The sequence below is a fragment of the Schistocerca cancellata genome, chromosome 9 (genome assembly GCF_023864275.1).
Source record: "Schistocerca cancellata isolate TAMUIC-IGC-003103 chromosome 9, iqSchCanc2.1, whole genome shotgun sequence".
In the NCBI taxonomy this organism is placed as follows: Eukaryota; Metazoa; Arthropoda; class Insecta; order Orthoptera; family Acrididae; genus Schistocerca; species Schistocerca cancellata.
This window is the reverse complement of record NC_064634.1, coordinates 178,946,910-178,969,437: the sequence shown is the minus strand read 5'-3', so window position 1 is coordinate 178,969,437 and position 22,528 is coordinate 178,946,910. Positions and strand designations below refer to the sequence as shown.

Below are 22,528 nucleotides of genomic sequence, written 5' to 3'. Positions count from 1 at the left end.
ACTTCTGTAAGCCATCCTCCAGCCTATGCTCCGTCTTCAATGCCTGCCCCTCCGCTGCCCACCAGATGGAGTTGTCCCTTACTCGCCGTGAGCACGTACGATGCTGGACTTCCGTCAGCCACTCCCGATGGCACGACTTTGCTGAAACTGCATCTTGACTGCCCTCGCGGTCCGTGGCGCTCACTGCTTCACGGGAGACGAGTGATGACCGGCCACAGATCACAGCCCCGCTACAGCGCATTAGCGCTCATCAGTTGACTGACCACGGGTCCACAGCCTCGTGGGACTGTGTCACTACAGTACACTGTGTATACTTTGACCTATTTCCGGATTGAAATGTGATCATCACGTCTATTTTTTAACTTTTGTGAACATTATGGTAGTGAACATAGGGCCTTAATATATTTTATAAAATACAGAGGAAGTACTGGGAAAAATTGTAGGGAGTCAAAGCTGGCATGGATCTGGGGATACACTGACAGGCCCACTCCACCAAAACTGTCAATTACCATTCCATTAGTGGTCAATATTTCAAAAACAGAATGAAACTTTGGCCATCCATAAATAAATACATTGATCTAAGGCTTTCGTAAATGTTTTATTAAGCCTCATGAAAGAAAAAAAATCCTCGTCTGGTATATAAATCAAACAGTGTAATCCATCACCAACATTATAAACATAATGAAAGTTACTACAAGGAAGCACCGCACATAACTCCTTCATTTCCATCCACCTTAAACCTAAATCCTCGTTTCAAAACATCCAGAGCAGTTAGAACTAAGGTTACATGTTCTTCATGTGGCCAAACAAACTTCATATTTAACATCATATGATATACTTCAATCACTTCCTGAACCACAATAGCATACAATTTGAGAAAAGTATGACTGACATTTGATTTTCTTAGCCGTAGGCATAATAACAATTACAAATGAGCCTTCGTCTACATATCGATTGTCAGTAATTGTAAACGTTAAATATCTACTGTTAGTGCTATTTGAAATCGATGGATTTTGCACTCTCAGATGTTGACACTCTGTTTCGTAAACAGTGTAAGTCGCAACAGGTTCGCCAACTGTTGCGCAAGGAAGTCGGCGCTACATTCGCCATCTTGCATATATTGATGGGACTTTAGTACCAAATAATATATACTAAATACCCAACTGACACCCAGCAGAGATCTGTAAGACTTTTGGTGCATGAATGGTCAAGAAAACCACGGCCGTCAAAGGCTGCTCGGTTTACGGTACTCTTCCTCGGGTCCTCCCTGCTCATCGCCCACAAAGACGTCATTGTGAGCGCCAGCTAGGCATCGTCAAAAACTGACGTTTCGGTTATATTCAAGCTGTGTGGACATTCGTCCCCAGGAACTGAACTGAGTTCTAGTCTCAGTTAGTAAATTAATAATTGTTATTGCTACACGTGTATTTTAATTGCTCTCTGTTGCACCACTCGGTAACGGACAGAAAAGAATGTATGGACTATTACATGAGTTTGAGATCTGTGTCTAACCGTAAATGACTGTAAAATGCATGGTAGAGGCTACTTCCCGTTGTACCACGTATTAGATTTTCCTCCCGTTCCATTCACAGATATGCGAGGACAAATGACTGCTTAAATGCTTATGTGAGCTCCGTAGTTAGTCTAATCTTGTCTGAACATTAACGCGGGAGTGATACGCATGGGAGTGAGTATATTACTAGATTTCTCACTTAACACTGGTTCTCGAAATCTAATCTGTTTTCAAACGTTGCCAGATCAGGCTTTTTAGCAATTCCATGCCACTCTCTTGTACATCAAACGGCCCTTTGACACCATTCGTGCTGCTGTTCTTCGTAAACGGCAAATGTTCTCTGTTAGTGCTATTTGATATGGATCCCACACACTTGAGCAACATTCTAGTATGTACCACACAAGCGTTTTGTAATCCATCCCTTTGTACACTGAACATTTTTCCAGTATACTGCTAAGGAACCGAAGTCTGCCACCTGCTTTGTCTACGATTGATCCTGTATGACCATTCCATTTCATATCCTAACAAATTGTTGCACTCAGGTACTTATATGAGTTGACTGATTCCAGTTGTGACACATTGATATTGTAGCCATAAGACAGTATGTTTTTACGTTTGGGAAAGTTCACAATCAGTGCAGACATATAGATATGAGAAGAGGTGACATCATATTAATAAAAACTTGATAATAATTTTATCAAGTTCAGAATGGAACCATGCACTTATCTGAAGTCTTCCTCATAGCCATCACCTGGAACTCAATCCATATTCTTGAACAAGTGTCCGACTTCAAATATCTAGGTAGTATTTTAGCTAACAACAGAGATATCGACTGGAGTAAGCGTATTCATCCGTGTGGTACAATACTGTTATAGGAAAGAGAAACGCAGACACATTCAACAAAGGAAAGCATTGGCAGTGCAGTCCATTTACATGAAGTTGCTTTAGGCTGTAAAGGGGTGCTCTTAGAAACATGTGGGTAGGAATAAAGGTGTACCAAATCAACCGTGTGAACTCGAAAACGCTGCAGTGATCATCTCACACATACAAAGCTTTCGAGATAAGAACTTTTTCTCTGTAACTTACAAAATAATAAGTAAAAGGAATTTTCATTTAGATAGGTAAAAGTAAGAATAGTTGCTTTTTCCGTGGAACCACAAAAACTGTTCATTTTGTTGATGTGGTTACACCACTTGTTGTACAAATAAATTTAAACCAAATTTATATCAAATATAGTTAGCTAGAAAGGTTCAAAGTTTTAGAGATGGATGCAACATGTTGAAATTCTGCTGGGAAACCTTGTCTCCCTACTCAAAGAACTGAGGAACAGAGTTAATGGTACTTGCTCACCAACTGGTAATTAATATTCACTATCGATCAACGAGATAGAGTATACGCAGAGAGGCTATGGCACGTTATTTGGAGCTCCTCAATGCTACTTGTTCACCAGCTAGTAATTAATCTCAGTATCGATCAAAGAGAGTATACACAGAGAGACTGCGGCGCGGTATTCAATGCTCGTCGTGGTGGCACGCTATACTATTTGATGCCATGTCTTTGAATGCATTCGGTGGTTGTTTTGAAAACGAAATAGTAGTGTGCCAAATTGTAAGATGAGCTATTGTCTAATTTCTTTTCGAAATCATGCCTAGCGTTTGCTCAAACAGGCTACGGCACGTTACTTAGCTCTCCTCGTGGTGCCACACTGTACTATTTGATACCATAGCTTTGTATGCATTCTGTGGTTGTTTTGAAAACTAAATGGTACGTGAGCGAACTTGTAAGAAAAGCTATTGTCGAATATCTTTCCGAAATCATGCCTAACGTTTGCTCAACATATGGAAACTTCTAGTGTCCGATTCCAAGTGAGCAATGACATCATACCTAAGGCAAAGTCGCTACGTGTAGGTAATCTATATAAGCAATGGATCATACTAGTAAGCAAACAAATGTAGATACGATAAAATTACAATCACATTCGCGCAGTTATTTAATTAGTCATTAATTATATCGAAACTAACCGAAGATAATGAAAATACTAAGAATAAGAATTAAAAACAAATGTTCATGTCAGGTAAGAAGCATTCTCGTAATTTATGAGACTAGAAAAGCACAAAGGCCCTTTAAATTGCATTACAGTAAAGCGCATGGTGAAGTCATACCGTTATAAAATAGGGCGAATTTTACTATTAATTACTGAATGTAACGGGAGAAGCGCAGGAAAGTGGGAGTTTTTGGGGGAAGAAACCAAAATGTATCAGGAAAGCGGGAAAATTAAATGAATGACAACAAATACGAAATAGTAGCATAAAACGTGAAGAAACCGATACACGAAATTCTAAAAGAAAAGCCAGCACATGACAAACGAATATTTGCAAAAAATAGAGAATATTGGAATAGATAACTAGAATTAACCAATGTACGTAAATTCCAGTTACAGATTCCAACCGCTCCATGAGTCATATGTAAATTGTTTTTGAAGTTGTAAGCTCTGAAACGTAATAGCATTTCTTCATTTTTAATTGCTCCCTAAGACTACTGTGGTGTATAACAAAAATTGGGATCGGTAACTAGAACTGTCCTTCTATACAGGTCAATTCTAGTTACCGATTCCAATACTAGTAACTTTTTTGCCGTAGTTCAAAGAGCAATAAAAGTGCAGAAATCATATTAGCCTACATTTTAGTGAACACATGTGCTGAAAAAACGATCTGTAATGAATCATCGAGTGCCTGGACTCGGTTACTAGAATTGACCCATATAGGAGGTCAATTCTGGTTACCAACTTTTCGATGGTTCATATTTTTGGACATTTTTGCAGTAAATCTGTGGACTATGTTTTTGTAGGATTTCTAGATTTCTTATTGATCTCAGAATTACTAGGAAAAACTAATAAATATCGTAGGTACAGCTTGTAATTTTTTCTGTTTTTCATAGTAATGAATTAGTAGAAATTCTATATCATTTTAGTGCAGACACGTGTTGTTAAAACGATCTAAATAACGAATCATGGAATGGTTGGAATCGGTAACTAGAATTAACTATATAGGTCAGTTCCACTTACCGATTCCAGTATTTCTCAGACCCCTACTTTTTGTCAATTCTTGTTACTTGTGTACTCGTCCCGTTAGGTTTAACAACTAGTATCGAAAGTTAATGCTGATACATAATATTATTACTTCGCCATGCACTACACTGTACTGGATTTAAAGGTTCTCTGTGCTTTTCTTACTAGACTAAAATACGGTAATATTTTATTTCAGACATGTATACTTCGCTTTTTCTGTTCTTATTCATTTTCTTACCTTTAATTCTTGTCAGTATAATTTGTGGTTAATTAATTAATCATGTGAACGGTGTTTGTAATTTTATCGTATGCTACATTTGTTTGTTTACGAATATGATCATTTGCTTTCAAAGATTGCCTCTATGCAGCGGCTCTGCCTTAGGTATGACGTCATTGCTCAAAGCCGACGAGTGGAATCGGACACTAGAATTGACCCCAACAGCTAACTGCACGCTCAAAAGCAATAAGACTATGAATTTATCTTATTTCAAGCTAGTAGGCCTACTGTTTAAAAATATTATCCGTTAGTGGTTTTGTACATTTGTGTTGTACACCAGTATATCAGGAATTTCCACGTGTTTAATTATTTTACCGAAGGTTTCGTAATTTCCTTATGAACTCTCGCGTACTATGCCCATTAGTTCTGACTTCCGAAAACATGGTGTAGTGTTGTTCAGCTTGCTTCACTCTGGTCGCGGTGTTGCCTCTATACGTTATTCTATGTCGTTGCTATCGATATCTTCTGACGCTAGTCTTCTTTATTTCTGTGGTGACGCTAGTAGTTTACTGCATATGGTATGTGTGTGTGTGTGTGTGTGTGTGTGTGTGTGTGTGTGTGTGTGTGCGTGCCGTACTACGTTTCTTGGTCAGCGTAGCCCCGCTTATCGAGGACTTCAATTCCTTGCACTGCGCTCTCTTTGCATTTGTGCCTTGAAAATGACGAGGTGTTGAACTGTCGAAATATCGGCAGTTGTGGAAGACGTCACTCGCCTGTATCCCAGAAAGTTGTTTGAATAATCTCGTTTACATTCTGTAACGTTCTTGGTTTTCCAATTTTGAAGCGTTGATCACAGCGATCTACACTCTATGTACAGTGATCCTATGTGGTGGCTCAAAGAATTTCGAAGTAGTGACCACCAGTCTGCCATAAAAGCAAGATAAAGTTGTCAATAGTAAACGTATTTCAATCGTCGTCGGTAAATCGTATTTTTTCGAGAGATAGCAAGCGTTTTTCACCATGTAGCTATTTTCATGCATTTCGGTGCAATTGAAAATGCCTCGAATCGGCGGTTCAAAAACCTAATGGTCCCCTTGTGAAAATACTCTCTCGTCGCAAATGCGTTAACACCGTAGTAGTTTGTATGATGCATTGCACTTTGTTGTTGCATATGCTTGCCACTTGTGTAAAAACAAACAACTGACCTGCCAGTTAGACGGACAGCGGCACACGAAGCCGTTATACTTGTCTTCACAGGTTCCGCCGTTCCGGCAAGGGTTGCTGGCACATTCGTTCGTCGACAGACTATTCCGAAGCCTCGTGAGAGAAGACTCCAGCCGGGACACCTACAGCAAAATCAAAATTAAAATTAGATAATTATCTTCGAATTTTGATAAGACTCAGTACACATGCTCCAGTATTTCTCACAGAACTCCAAAAGCTGTAAACACATGCGTCTCAAACAATGAAATACAAGCAGTAGAAAGTATCCAGTGTTTTGAACTACTGATACGAATGGAGAAAATAGCTTATTCTGCATATTTCCTTTCACTCATGAGTTATGATATCATTTTCTGGGGAACTCAACTTACAGGTTCAGTATTTTCAGAATATAGATATACAAAAGCATTGTATTGAATGTTACTTCTAGAACACCTTGCAGAGATCTGTTGTAAAACTAGGTATTTTGACAACTACTTTACAGTGCAAATATTTATTAAGGTTTTAAGTCGTTATCAATAGTTCTCTTTTCTCATACAAGTACCGTAGTGAAAAACATGAATACAACTCTAGGGCAAAAAGCAACCTCTACAAAGACTTCAAAGGGTTAACATTAATACAGAAAGGAGTCTGCTACTTGGGTACATATGTATTCAGCAACCTACAAGAACGTGAAGAAGCAAATATTTGCGATCAATGACTGGTCGGGAATCTGACAAAATTTCATGTTAAATGTGACGTAGATAATGTGTATCGGTTTAAAGGGGGTAGGACGTCAAACGGACAGACTTGGAGCAGGAGAGGCACCAAAGGACATTTAAATTTCCACTGTCTATACTTTTACAAATAAATTTATAAAACTTTGTCAGAAAGACCAGGAAAGATTCAGAATTCACACTCTTAGCAGTGGAAGTTGTAAAACATAATGAAATAATTTTTTTTTTACATGTGAAATTTCATCATTTTTTCACTTATTAATGGCAGCATTTGTTGCTTTAGGTGCACTTTTTTTCATAAATAAGAGAGATTCTTCGATGAATTTTGCACAGCATATAAACCATACTTAAAGGTGTATGAGACTCAAGAATTTTCCAAATCTATTAAAAACTGTGGTAAAAATTGAGGTAATTAACTACAACATTTGTGTTTTTTCTAAACATGAAGTTTAAAATACAACAGCTCATTCGTTTTTTCATAAATTAAATAAATTCTAGAGTTTCATGCACCTGTAAGTATGGTTTGTATGCTGTGCAAAATTCATCGAAGAATCTCTCTAACTTATGAAGAAAAGTGTACCTATAGCAACAAATGTATCCATTAGTAAGTGAAAAAAAATGAATTTTCACACGCAAAAAAAAAAAAATATTTTGTCATGTTTTCGAGCTTCCACTGCAATGAGTGTGAATCCTGAATCCTTCCTGGTGATGCTGACAAAGTTTTATGAATTTATTTGTTAAAGTATAGACACTGGAAATTAAAATGTCCTGTGACGCTTCTCCTGCTCCAAGTCGGCCCGTTTGACGTCCTACCCCCCCTTAAGATTCAATAAAAGAACTTTCTATTGGTCAATTCCTTCCAGTCCATTGAATAGTAACCTCATATAAACTCTTAAATTAACGTTTTAGATTATTATATAATTTAGAATTAGCACTGTAATGCGCGGATAATGACAAAGACAACAAAACCATTCTTCAAGGAGCAGAGCAGAGGGCGCTAGATGCTTTCTTACCTAGATTTGGCAACTAACATTTCCCGTAAAATGGTGATAGAATTTCCAAAAGTCTGTAAACGATGCTGTGGCGAGTGCGAAGAAATAGGTACGCCGACCAGAACTAGGGAAAAGAAGGTAGTTCTTAGTGCAGAGATCATGTGCTATCGATGTGGTTAGCTTTGTCACCTTCCACGAAATTAGCCTTGTCACATTAGAAGAAACTGTAGGAAACCGCAATGCGGGAGGTGTAAACGAAATGGACATTCAGAGCGGGAATGTCACCGCAAGTTTTCACACGTATAAAGAAAGTTCTTACGGAGTTCGCACCCAGTGTTAAACGAGTAAAGGTATGGTGTAGGCATTGTGCAGCGTTCCTGTACAGGTGAGTACAAGATGGCTCTGAGCACTATGGGACTTAACATCTATGGTCATCAGTCCCCTAGAACTTAGAACTACTTAAACCTAACTAACCTAAGGACAGCACACAACACCCAGTCATCACGAGGCAGAGAAAATCCCTGACCCCGCCGGTAATCGAACCCGGGAACCCGGGCGTGGGGAGCGAGAACGCTACCGCACGACCACGACCTGCGGACGAGCACAATATGTCTGTCTGAGGTACCAATGGCGAAGGAATGTTTGAACGGTTGTGTAGGAGGAAAGAAGTGTAAATTTTTACAGGATGCAGGATTGTAGGTATCCGTAGCAGCACAGGGTATACTTGCTGTTAGGCGTTTTAACCCTTCTTATTGTGGACTAAGTGGTGCAGATGAAGGTAGTATTCGTTCGTTCGGTTCGGAATTGATGAACTTCCGAGTGGGAGGGGGAATATCTTTTCGGACTGCGTGGAAGTACTTCCTTGAGTTAGAAATAGCTATGATGTCATACTTGGACTGATTTTTTTGAGTAAATATCACGGCAAAGTGGATCTAGAATGACGCAGGTGGAGGGGACATCGAAAAATATTGTGACAACTTCACATGTCATGCATGCTATAGTACTTAACCAGAAAAGACGCCATAGCTGACTAGCAAAAGTCAGAAAAAGATACTTCACTGCATAATACTGGCTTAAGCAAGCAGAAAACATTGAAAACATGGAACCATGTAACAACAGTAAGTGCACAGCACCACTGCTCAGGCACAACAACATTCAGTAGGTTAACACACAAGTGTTGATCAAAGGAGCTACAAGCCAAAGTCAGAGAATAAGTTCAAAAATCAAGGTCAAAGAACAAGTTCCAAGATATCTATGCACTACAGTACAGTCACAGAGAGATACACATGCACTAAAAGAAAAAGAAAAGAAATACAATAAAGGCAGACACAAATGTATATTTTTTCACCTTTAATTTTATTTATTTATTTTATCCAGTTTTTCTTTTTCACTTAATTTCAATGCACATGATAAAAGCAAGCCAACCTTTTCGTGAAAACCACGACATAAGAAAAATATACCTACTCATGTACAATAATATGCAATACAACAGTCACATGATGCTATTGCAATGTCATATGATAATGTCCCATAGTAAAAACTGTAATTGGTCTGCACACGTGGTACAAATATTAAGCAATATATAATATGGGATTGACCATTCAGATATACAGCATATTTTACTCAGGTCTTTGTGCCCCCGCTCACCACTCTCTTTAAACTCTTACGCTTTTATGGAGTATGAATAATTTCACAGATGCCTTTCCTTGGATATGATAACAGATGTGTATGTATTTTCTGATAATGATATTGATGCTGTCAGATAATATAAGGCGTATTGGGCATATGCAATGTTCCGATTATTGGAAACTAATTTAATAAAACTGGTTAGGTATGGACAGTAGGGTCGCACGTGTTATAATAATATGAATAATTACTGTTTCTGTATGACAACATTCGAACTGATTTTAGCCTTGGCATCTCAATTGGATACACAATGTTTAATCCTGAACTTCTTTTATGGACTTCATATAGGAATGTTTTTGGTTGTTGTTTGGTTTTAGTGCTCTCTTTTTTTAGTGATTATTGCTTCTCATAATGTTTTAACATTATATGTTTATGCGCATTTTTATTATGACTTTGTTCTCACCAAATCTTTGGTTTGTTATGTGAAAGTGCAATACCACTGCATTTTTTAATAGTATTATGTGATTATTATGTGACATAATACTGTATACAGTCTGCAGCTTCTCATTTCATTACACTATCTATGTGATTTTGATGTTAAGTCGTTTGCTGCTGCCAGCTAGAATGATCATTGTAGTTGGATTGCCAAATATAATTTTCCGTACATCGCATACCTGAGTGCAGTTTCATACAATATAGGTCTTACTACACAGTCAGTTTGTTTTTATCGCGTGACACTGTAGTATCATGTGACATTGCAATAGCCTCATGTGACTGTTGTACTTCATATCATTGTACATGTCTGTGTATATTTCTCTTATGTGGTAGTTTTCACAAATGGTTGCTTTCCTTTTACCATTTATATTGAAATGATGTGAGAAAAATAGGATAAAATAAATAAAATTAAAGGGGAAATAATTATACATTTGTCCTGCTTTATTGTATTTCTTATATTGTAATTTTAGTGTTTGTGTATCTCTCTGTGACTGTACTATATTGCACAGATAATTTGGAAATTGTTCTTTGACCTTGTTGTTTGACTTTGGCTTGTAGCTTCTTTGATCAACACTTGTGTGTTAAACTACTGGATTTTGTTGTGACCAAGCAATGGTGCTGTGCACTTACTGTTGTTACATGGTTCCATGTTTTCAGTGTTTTCTGCTTGCTTGAGCCAATATCAGGGTGTGAAGTATCTTTTTCTGACTTTTGCTAGTCAGCTATGGCGGATTTTCTGGTTAAATAGCATGTATGACATGTGAAGTTGGCACAGCATTTTTCGAAAGTACGCTTAATTTTTCCAACTGATAATTCTCATGAAAATGTAACGTGTTGATACTCACTGTTTTCACTTTGTTTCCTTTTTTTTCTTGCCAGCGCTGTGAAGATGATCAGTGATCGAAACCGGTTGTGAATAAATATTTATTGGTACAGAACAGTTGTATCATGCATTTCTACAAGTATATCACTGCTGTTGAAGGTCGTCTGAAAAAAATATTTGCTTTACAAAGTAGCTTCCCTAAGTCTACAAAGGCTATAAGCGTAGGTTTGCCTTTCCTTAACCTGCCTACTAAGATAAGTCATAGGATCAGTAATGCCTCGTGTATTTCTACATTTCTCCTAAATCAAAACTGATCTTTCGCGCTGATTGACTTCTGCTAGATTTTCGATTCTTCAGTAACCAATTCGTGTTAGTAGTTTCCAACCATGACTTATTAAACTGATAGTTCGCTAATTTTTACACCTGTCAATAACTACTTTCTTTGGAATCGTAATTATTACATCTTCTTGAAGTCTGAGGGTATTTCTCCTGTCTCATACATCTTGCACACGTATGAAGGAGTTTTGTCATGAGTGGCTTTTACGAGGCTATCAGTAGTTCTGACGGAATGTCGTCTTCCTGAGGGTCTTGTTTTGACATAAGTCTTTCAGTGCTCTGTCAAATTCTTCTCGCAGTATCATATCTCCCATCTTATCTTCATCTACATCCTCCTCCACTTTTATTACCTTCAAATCAATCTCCGTTGTGTGGACCCTCTGTATACTCCTCCCACCTTCCAGCGTTCCCCTCTTCGCTTCAGACTGGTTTTCCATCTGAGATCGCGACATTCATGCAATTGCTTCTCTTTTCTCCAACGTCCTCTTTAATTTTCCTGTAAGCGGTATATATTTCCCCCCCAATGAAAATGCTTCTAGATCCTTACATTTTTTCTCTAGCCGTTCCTGCTTAGCCATTTCGCTCTTCCTGTCAAACTCATTTTTTAGACGTTTGTACTCCCCTTCGTCTGCTTCATTTACTGTATTTTTATATTTTCTTCTTTCATCAGTTAAATTCATTGTCTCTTTTGTTGTCCAAGGACACTTCACTATTTAATCTCTTAAAGCTCGCCTTCTATTGTATTCCATTCCCTTGCCCTAGTCAACTGTTGCCTAATGCCCCCTCTGAAACTCTCAACAAACGCTGGTTCTTTCAACTTACTCAGGTCCCATCTCCTTAATTTCCTACCTTTTTACAGTTTCTTCACTTTTAATCAAGAGTTCGTAACCAGTAAATTGTGCTTAGAGTCCACATCTGCCCTGTAAATGCCGGACGATATAAAATCTTGTTCCAAAATCTGTCTTACCATTATATAATCAGTCTCAAAGCTTCCGCTATCTGCAGACCTCTTCCGCATATACAACTTACTTTCATGAATCTTAAACCAAATGTTAGCAATGATTAAATTATGCTCTATGTAAAATTCGTGGCTACCTCTTTCATTCCTTTCCCTCAGTCCATATCCACCTGCTATTTTTCCTTCTTTTCCTTTCCTACTATTGAATTACAGTCCTCCGTCACAACGAAATTTTCGTCTTCCTTAACTATATGAATTATTTCTTTTATCTCATCATACATTTCTTCGATCTCTTCACCATCTCCGGAGCTAGTTATATAAACTTGTATTACTGTGGTAGGTATAGGCTTCGTGTCTAACTTGGCTACAACAATGCGTTCACTAAGCTGTCCATAGGACTATTTTTTTATTCATTATTAAACCCAGTCCTTTACACCTATTTGTATTTGTAACCCTGTATTCACCTGACCAGAAGTCCTGTTCCGGCTACCACCGAACTTCACTAATTCCCACCATATCTAATTTCAACCTACCCATTTACCTTTTGGAATTTTCTAAACTACTTGCCCGATTAAGGGATCAAACTTCCCTCCTCCGATCCGTAGAACGCCAGTTTTTCTTTCTCCTGATGACGTCATCCTCCTGGATACTCCCCTTAGACACTGGACTCGCATTCGGGAGGACGACGGTTCAATCCCGCGTCCGGCCATCCTGATTTAGGTTTTCCGTGATTTCCCTAAATCACTCCAGGCAAATGCCGGGATGGTTCCTCTGAAAGGGCACGGCCGACTTCCTTCCCAATCCTTGCCTAATCCGATGAGACCGATGACCACGCTGTCTGGTCTCCTACCCCAAACCAACCAACCAACCTGGATACTCCCCACCCGTAGATTCTAATGGTGGACAATTTACTTCCGGAATATTTTACCCAGGAGGACGTCATCATCATTTAGCCATGCAGCAGAGCGTCATACCCTCGGGAAAATTACGGCTGTAGTTTACCCTTGCTTTCAGCCGTTCGTTGTACCAGCACAGCAAGGCTGTTTTGATTAATGTTACGAGGCCATGTCATTCCGTCATACATACTGCTGCCCCTGCAAGTACTGGAAAGGCTGCTGCCCCTCTTCAGGGAGTACACTTCTGTCTGGCGTCTCCACAGGTACCACTGCGTTTTGGTTGAACCTGCTGTAAGGCTGTCTGTATCGCTGAGGCACGCAAGGTCCATTGTTCGTGGGGGGACGTACTGGGTAAATGCTCGAAAGTAGTAATATCTTTGACATAGCATAAAAGTATACCGTAATGTGTAATTTGTGAAATAAATACTCGTAGAAGGTGGTGTATAGGTGCCGAAGTCTTGTTGAAAAAGATAGAAAGGTATTTTACGAAAAAAACTTTGAAAATTAAACAAAAGTAAAAGAAGATAGGCAGTACAATTCGTTACTCACCCTTCCGGTAAGGTTATTTACTCTGCGTCGCAGGGTGTTAACAGCAGTCTGCAAGAGAAAACGACTATCAGTTTGTACTTGTAAATTGTAACATGCAGGTTCAAGATAAAAACCTGTCGCTTGTAAAAATCAAAGGAAATTATCTGTGAGGCGTACAAGAAAATGGCTGCGCAAATGCTACAAAGGCTAGAAAACAGTGATTGCTGAAAGTCTGGCACATGGAATAAAATTTACGTATTTATTATGAGACTATACGATTAATTTAACTGTTAAGGAGAATTGAAATTAATTGGTGGGGAAAGGAAGAGAAGGAAATTCTGTTGTCGAACATGGACTGAGGGAAATGAATGAAAGCAGAAAGCTCCTGGTAGATTTTTATGCAGAGCTCAATATTCTCATCGCAAACACTCAGTTTCAGAAATGTAGTAGAAGGTTGTATACGTGGAAAACCCCTGTAGACGTATGAAGTTTATATAATGGTAACAAAAAGATTCACACAGTTATAGCTTTTGGACACAGCGAGCAGCAGGGCCAGTGCATGATGGGAGTGGCGACTGGGTGGGGGTAAGGAGGAGGCTGGGGCAGGGAGGAGGAGGGATAGTATGGTGGGAGTGGCAGACAGTGAAGTGCTGCAGTTTAGACGGAGGGCAGGAGAGAATGTGGGAAGGGGGGGAGGAAGTAGCAGAAAGGAGAGAAATAAAAAGAAATTAAAAGACTGGGTGTGGCAGTGAAACAACAGCTGTGTATGGGAACAGAGAGTGTGCCGGATGAGTGAGGATAGTGACTAATGAAGATTGATGGTTATGGAAACATAGGATGTATCACAGGGAAAGTTCCCACGTGCGCAATTCAGAAAAGCTGGTGTTGGTGGGAAGAATCCATATGACACAGGTTGTGAAGCAGTCATTGAGATGAGGGATATCATGTTTGGCAGCGTGTTCAGCAACAGGGTGGTCCACTTGTTTTACGGCCACAGTTTGTCGGTGGCCATTCATGTGGACAGACAGCTTTTTGGTTGTCATGCCTACATAGAATACAGCACAGTGTTTGCAGCTTAGCTTGTAAATCACATGACTTGTTTCACAGGTAGCCCCACCTTTGATAGGATAGATGAGGTTAGTAATCAGACTGGAGTACGTGGTGGTAGGAGGATGTATGGGACAGGTCTTGCATCTAGGTCTATTAAAGGTGTATGAGCCATGAGGTAAAGGATTAGAAGCAGGGGTTGTGTAAGGAAGGACGAGTATATTGTGAAGGTCCGGTGGACGGCGGAATACCACAGTAGGAGGGGTGGGAAGGATAGTTTGAAGGACATTTCTTATTTCAGGGCACGACGAGAGGCAATCGTAACCCTGTCAGAGGATGTAATTCAGTTGTTCCAGTCCCAGATGGTACCGAGTTATGAGGGTAATGCTCCTCTGTGGCCAGACTGTGGGACTTTGGGAGATGGTGGGAGACTGGAGAGATAAGGCATGGGAGACTTGGTTTTGTACAAGGTTAGGAGAATAATTACAGTTAGTGAAAGCTTCAGTGAGACCTTCGGTATATTTGAGAGGGACGGCTCGTTACTGCAGATGCGGTGACCATGGGTGGCTAGGCTGTACGGAAAGAACTTCTTGTTATGGAATGGGTGGCAGCTGTCGAAGTGGACGTATTGCTGGTGGTTAGAAGGTTTGATATGGATGGAGGTACTGAAGTAGACATCTCTGAGGTGGAGATCAACATCTAAGAAGGTGGCTTGTTGGCTTGAGTAGGACCAGGTGAAGCAAATGGGGGAGAAGTTGTTGAGGTTCTGGAGGAATGTGGATAGGGTGTTCTCACCTTCAATCCAGATAGCAAAGATATCATCAGTGAATCTAAATCAGGTGAGCGGTTTAGGATTCTGGGTTTTTAGGAAGGATTCTTCTAGATGGCACATGAATAGGTTGGCATAGGATGGTGCTATGCAGGTGCCCATAGCCATACTCCGGTTCTGTTTGTAGGTAATGACTTCAAAGGAGAAGTAATTGTGGGTGAGAATATAGTAGGTCATGGCGACTAGGAAGGTTGTTGGTTTGGAAGCCATACAGCGTCTGGAAAGGTAGTTTTCAATAGCAGTAAGGCCATGGGCATTAGGAACGTGGTGTACAGGGAGGTGGCATCAACAGTGACGAGCAGAGCAGCATGTGGTAAAGGGGCAGGAACTGTGGAGAGTTGATGGAGGAAATGGTTGGTATCTTTTATACACGAGGATAGGTTCCGGGTAATAAGTTGAAGGTGTTGGTCTATGAGCGCAGAGATTCTCTCAGATGGGGCACAGTAAATGGTCACGATGGGTCGTCCTGGGTGGTTGGGTTTATGGACTTTAGGAAGCATGTAGAAGGTGAGGGTGTGGGGCGTGGTAGGGGTAAGTAGAGAGATGGACTCTGGGGAGAGGTTTTGGGATGGGCCTAAGGATTTGAGTACTGATTGGAGATCCTGCTGGATTACTGGAATGGGTTCAAAAAATGGTTCAAATGGCTCTGAGCACTACAGGACTTAACTTCTGAGGTCATCAGTCCCCTAGAAGTTAGAAATACTTAAACCTAACTGACCTAAGGACATCACACACATCCATGCCCGAGGCAGGATTCGAAACTGCGACCGTAGCGGTCGCGCGGTTCCAGATTGTAGCGCCTAGAACCGCTCGGCCACCCCGGCCGGCTGGAATGGGGTCACTATGGCAAGGTCTGTAGATGGAAGTATCTGACAGCTCCTAGAGTCCTTCGGCCAGGTAATCCTTGCGGTTCAATTCAGCGGTGGTGGAGCCTGTGTCTGTAGGTATGTGTCTATTGCTGACAAAGGCCTTAATGGCCGAAAGCTATAATTATGTGAATCTTTTTGTTGTGCCTATCGCTACTCAGCATTCCGCTATATGGTGAGTAGCAACTTTCCTTCTCTAATATTGTTACATTCCATCCTGGATTTTCCATTGTTTGATTACATAATGGTAAGACAGATATTTAGAAACCAGGTTCTAAACTGAAAAATTATTCCAGGGTCAGATGTAGAACTATAATTCATTGACTCTGAAATGCAAATTAAAGGTAAAGAAATTGCAAAAACGTAGCAAATTAAGGAGATGGAACCTAGAGAAGTTGAAGGATGGAAGGATGATTACAGTTGAGCGTCCCGTCGACAACGACGTCATTACGGGCGGAACAGAAGGTCGCATTACGTAAGGATGGGAAAGGAACCCGTCTGTGCGCTTTTTTACAGGAACCATAACAGTATTTGCACACAGTAAACCTAAATCAGGATGGCTGGATGTGTGTTTGTCCAGTGTGCTGTAAACTGCAGCAGATCACTCGGTTTCGATAAGACGAAAAAGCAGATGTTGAGAACTTCAGAGGAGACATTAGACAACAGTTGCCTGAGACAAGGCAAAGAATAGCAATATACGATAAGTTAATGGCTTCGAAGGGTGAAATATTGTACACAGAAGATTAAAAAGAAGGAAAATCACTAGATTAAGCTGAAGTATATTGCAATATGGAAATGTGATCCAGTGCCTCAAGAATGGACTACGAAAATTTTAATTCCCATTCTTAAACTAAACAAAGATCCTCTTAACCTTCGTCTAACAGACCGACTGCGTTATCTCCACGTTTGAAAAAACGGTTAAAAACGAATTAGAATGGTGGATGGAGAGAAATAATGTTCTGCCCAAGATCAGTTGGGATTCTGGAAAGGGAAGAGTTCTCCTGACAACAGAGATTTTGACAAATGACATTCGACAGACCTTGGGGAATTAATCTTTCACGTTTCCGTTTTTCTGTGATATAACTGGAGCTCACGACAAAGTGAAAACCACAGTACTAGAAACAAAACTTGTTTCCAGAATGAGATTTTTATGCTGCAAACGGAGTGTGCGCTGATATGAAACTTCCTGACACATAAAACTGTGTGACGGACCGAGACTCGAACTCGGACCTTTGCCAGGCTGTGGCTAAGCCATGTCTCTGCAATATCCTTTCTTCCAGGAGTGCTAGTTCTGCAAGGTTCGCTGGAGAGCTTCTGTGAAGTTTGGAAGGTAGGAGACGAGGTACTGGCAGAAGTAAAGCTGTGAGGGCGTGTCATGAGTCGTGCTTGGGTAGCTCAGATAGTAAGCGCTTGCCCGCGAAAGGTAAGGGTCCCGATTTCGAGTCTCGGTCCAGCACACTATTTTAAGCTGCCAGGAAGTTTCAAAACTTGTTTCAACAGGATTACCTCTTAAAGACAAGCTAATCTGAGATATTAAGCCTTTATCAGGAAAGAAGAATCTAAATTAGATACTATGGTAATGCCATCGGGCCTTGTATACTCGACAATCTCTTCCTCAGGGAGCCAAACTGAGCTCCCTCCTGTACATAGTGTGTACTCGAAACCTGGAAAATTTTTTTCTCTCTAGGACTATTTACGTTACAACTCACTGATGATCTTTGCCTGTTGAAGCACGAGAAGAAATTATAGATCACGCTGTATAAAATCTTATAATCTGGCTGGAAGAGACTGGCTTAGAGATAATACCGGAAAAATCATCAGTACGGGAGTCGATTTTACGCGAAGAGAGTTCCATATTTCCTGGATGGTATGAGGCTATGTGGAATAAACATCCCATTCCGCAGCCAAGCGATGTTTTTAGATATGAGAACTGACTCGAGATTAATGTGCTCACGTAATGATATTTCTTCTAAGATATAAACAAAGATTAATGCACTGAGATGTAAGGCCGGCGCATCGTGGGAGCTCACGCGATAACTCTGTCGATCTCGTATAGCACTCTCGTGAAATCTGTCTTGGATTTGGATGCATGCTATACTATGATGGGCGAACAAATTTGTAACCAAACTGAACAGAAGTCGTTATCACTGTATTCGAATGTGCACTGAAGTCAAGCTATGCACAACTACGTATGCTCTCCTCGTTGAGGCAGGGGAACCGCCGAGTATCAGAACATAAAAACTTGCGAATAAATTCACTCTGAAGCGAATCTGACAGACCGGACAATATAAAGATTCTCCAAACCCGTAGGCCAAAGTTCACGTTTAACTTAATACCATCTTCCTGAATTTGACGAAGATGTATAAGGATGAATCGAAGACCATCAGCGCCCCATAGAACCCTGCAGAAAATTATAAAACCCTTTATTCTGGACCTAAGGAGGCAACAGTCTACTAGGAGGAAGCCATCGCAATTAGGAGAGCAGTAAAATACGGCAGATCTTGCACAAAAAGCAGTACGGTGATGTTAACCGAGGCCACAAGCGTGCTAAAAAAAAAAAAAAATGTTCAAATGTGTGTGAAATCTTATGGGACTTAACTGCTAAGGTCATGAGTCCCTAAGCTTACACACTACTTAACCTAAATTATTCTAAGGACAAACACACACACCCATGCCCAAGGGAGGACGCGAACCTCCGCCGGGACTAGCCACACAATCAATGACTGCAGCGCCAAGACCGCTCGGCTAATCCCGCGCGCCACAAGCGTGCTAAAGAGCCTCAAAAAGTCAAAATGGAACAAAAGTGTCTCGCCTATTTATAGGCATTATTAAAGAAGTGGCGACAAATAACCAAGCAAGAACACTAAAAAGTTTCTCGTGGATTCCAGGGCACAGCGACATCTTTCATATTGAAATGGTAGACAGCTTAGTGAAGCAAGCAATGAATTTAGGCAAAATAGCGAGCTCAATCAATGAAACAGCGAGAAACGACTGGCAGACGCAACGAGATTCGACCAAGATTTCGAAAGGAGAAAATTTCCAACCCATTTATTCAAAGCAGGATCGAAGGAACCTCCTTTATGTGATTTATGTAATGAAGAAGAAGACTTGAATCATCCACTATTCCCGTGTACCAGATCAAGACACGAGAAAAATCATTTATCAGCTCATTGGTTAACGCAAACGCTCCCCTTTCAATGTCATCTTCAGCGTTGCTGTGAACGCAGGAGAATAAACTGTTATTGAATGTTGTGTCCAACCACTTAAATAAGCGTCTCCTAACTATATAGATATGCCGTGTAGACGATAATGTGGATGTTTTGTATGATGTTATGCTTTTTGTTATGGTGTAACCACTTTATGAGTAGTTTCTGGGGATGTCATGTAGCAATCAGTTATTCATAGAATACTTTAGTTTTTTGTAAATGGCAATTAACGAAGTGCGTGGTAGAATAAGCGTTAAAAATGGTGCTATGTAAATGTGATGGGTTCCTGTATGGCGATGGCCAAATAATAATAAAAGAACAGTGAATAATGCATAACACATTAAACTTAATTGCTGAATGGAGTAACTATAAAAATGCAACAAATCAATCAAGGAAAATGTAAGGCAGGCGCCTAAAAATGAGAGTGACAGAATATGCAATATGCCAAAGCAAGTACGGCTCACAGAGAATTGAAAAGCCCTAGAAGCATGCATGATTATAGAAAAGATAGATGCTAGTTATAGGAAATTTTGAAAAAATAAACTTACAAGTGTAATTCGTTTTCATAATTTGTTACCTGTGTCGTTTACCAGTGCAATGACACTGTTGAAAGCGTTACATGTACCAAAGAGTGCACAAACATCGAAATGACTTATATCTTGTATGTAAGGCAAATTTGATGGCATCAGCAGAGCTACTGCTCAATTGTCTTCAGAACAGATGTGTTTGAGAAGCGCGATTTGAAGCACTTCAAAGAGGAGCCATCCGGTATATTATCCTCGGAGGCGGAAAAAAAAACCACATCCCGGAGCATTTATTCGAATGGAACGGAAATTGGTTGATGTGATGTACATGTCCAGACAAACAAATGATTACAATTGCAGAAAAATGGAATGATTTGATCAAGAGAAAGAGCTTCACCGACAGAGTTAGTGAATTATGCGTTGGTCCACCTGTGACTCTTATGCAAGCATTTATTCGGCTTGGCCTTACTTGATATTGTTGGATGTCCTGCGAGATATCGCTCGTCATCGGGGCTCATTTCGAATCGGGGCTCAGCACTGAAGACAATTAGACTTCAGTCAGTGATATTCCAGGGTGAAAACGTGTCTGGAGACGCCCCGGATGGCGGTGGGATACCAACTTCTATCGCTCCCCATACGGCCCGACAGCCAGGAGTGATGGTCTGGGGTGCCATGTCTTTTCATAGCAGAAACCATGTGGTTGCCATCTGCGGCACCCTCACAGTACAGCGATAAGTCGACGATATTCTGCGCTCAATTTTGTTGCCCTTCATGTCACGCCATCCAGGGCTTACATTTCAGCAAGATAACGTCCACCCACCCACGGCGAGAGTTCCTACTGCCTGTCTTCGTGCTTGCCAAACCATATCTTGGCCGGCAACGTCGCCGGAAATCTCTCCAATTGACAACTTTTGAAACATTATGGGCAGAGCCCACCAATATAAGTGGACAGAATTTAGCACGCTACCCATCAGGACGGCGTCCAACAACTCTGTTAATGAATGCCAAGCTGAATAACTGCTTGCGTAAGGGTTGGTTCAAATGGCTCTGAGCACTATGCGACTTAACTTCTGAGGTCATCAGTCGCCTAGAACTTAGAACTAATTAAACCTAACTAACCTAAGGACATCACACACATCCATGCCCGAGGCAGGATTCGAACCTGCGACCGTAGCGGTCACGCGGTTCCAGACTGAAGCGCCTTTAACCGCACGGCCACACTGGCCGGCGCTTGCGTAAGGGGCAGAGCTGCAGCAACGCGTTAGTGACCTGCCCAGTTTGTGAAGCTCTTTCTCCTGAATACATTATTCCATTTTTTCTGAAACTGTAATCACTTGTTTGTCAGTATATGTGTATCATATCGACCGATTTTATTCAGATAATGAGTCTTTTTTTCTTAGAGTGAATAGTAATATTCTGTCGAATCTCAGTATATGCAATCTTTGTAACATAGTTGTAAGAGAACTTCAACATTTTGCTACGATAAAGACATTCTGAGGTTCAAATGCCTTTAAGTCGACAGCTGCATCATTGGTTGGTAATAATATATACGTAACAAGGTGTAACAATCGTTGGTTGGTGCGTGACAAATGACTTGCGTTGGTCAGTGGACAGAGCTCTGTGAAAGTGTAAAGCGTCACCAGGATTTGCGATCGTTATTTCATGGCGTTTATAATGGAGGGTCTTATATGTCTGACAATATATTTCTGTAGCTCGCATATTTTTAAAGTGCTTAATGGCATTATTCCTTTAACGTACTCAATATTACATGCATTACATGCACGTTAATATCTGAAATAATGCGAAGTAGTGATTGGAGTTTTCCTTGTTTGAAGAACTTGATAATGGGATCATGCTTTCTCGAGACGTGTAGTGTTTTTAAGTTAAATAAATTACACATTTGGACAATTGGGTGGGTCATAATTTTGTTGTGGCTAGACAACATACAGCACTCAATTTGTGGGCACGTGTCGTCTAGTATAGCCTCGCTGGTACTATTACAGGAGAGAGGCACTCACCGTGCTGGCAGCGGTCGCGTTCCCTCTCTCGAGCATGGCCACGCGTCTGAGAAGTCCATTTGGGCCGTTAATGGCGTCATCCAGCTGTGACAGAAGGGATGAGCCGTCCGGAGCACCAGGCCTGCGGCTGCTGCTGCCGTTCACTGCCTGAAAAGCAAAAAGTGGAGAGTAAACCTTAGTGAATGCTATTATGTCACCAAACCAGTCTCTATGATGGTGGTGGGACCTAGGCATTAGAAGTATTTAGGTAAAACCAGGAAGTACTTCACATTCAACGTCCTGAAACATATTTGTTTAGTTAACAACAAATCGCTTACTCTGGAACTTACTCCCATCAAGTAGGGCACAGTTTTTTTTTTAAATGGCTCTGAGCACTATGAAACTTAACATCTATGGTCATCAGTCCCCTAGAACTTAGAACTACTTAAACCTAACTAACCTAAGGACATCACACAACACCCAGTCATCACGAGGCAGAGAAAATCCCTGACCCCGCCGGGAATCACAGTTTTTTCATCTCTAGGGTCTTAAAGCGCAGTGTGGTCTACTATCGGAAGTCGTCGTCTCCAAAGCCTGACAATATGTGTATAATACTAATAGCTTATCGGGTTTCTAAGCTCATGTCACTCGTCACAGAAGAATGCTGGCGC

General features: G+C 40.6%; 1 protein-coding gene across 1 annotated transcript in view; it reads right to left on the bottom strand.

The window, feature by feature from the left end:
- Window positions 1-22,011, bottom strand: part of LOC126100451 (cubilin) — a 771,806-nt gene extending 749,795 nt beyond the window's left edge. Inside the window, exons 1-3 of the mRNA XM_049911056.1 lie at window positions 21,879-22,011; window positions 13,410-13,457; window positions 6,003-6,143 (exon numbers count right to left, since the gene is read on the bottom strand). Of these exons, the coding sequence (XP_049767013.1) occupies window positions 6,003-6,143; window positions 13,410-13,457; window positions 21,879-21,914 (225 nt within the window). The 5' untranslated portion in view covers window positions 21,915-22,011. The remainder of the gene's footprint in view (window positions 1-6,002; window positions 6,144-13,409; window positions 13,458-21,878) is intronic.
- Window positions 22,012-22,528: the final 517 nt, after the last annotated feature.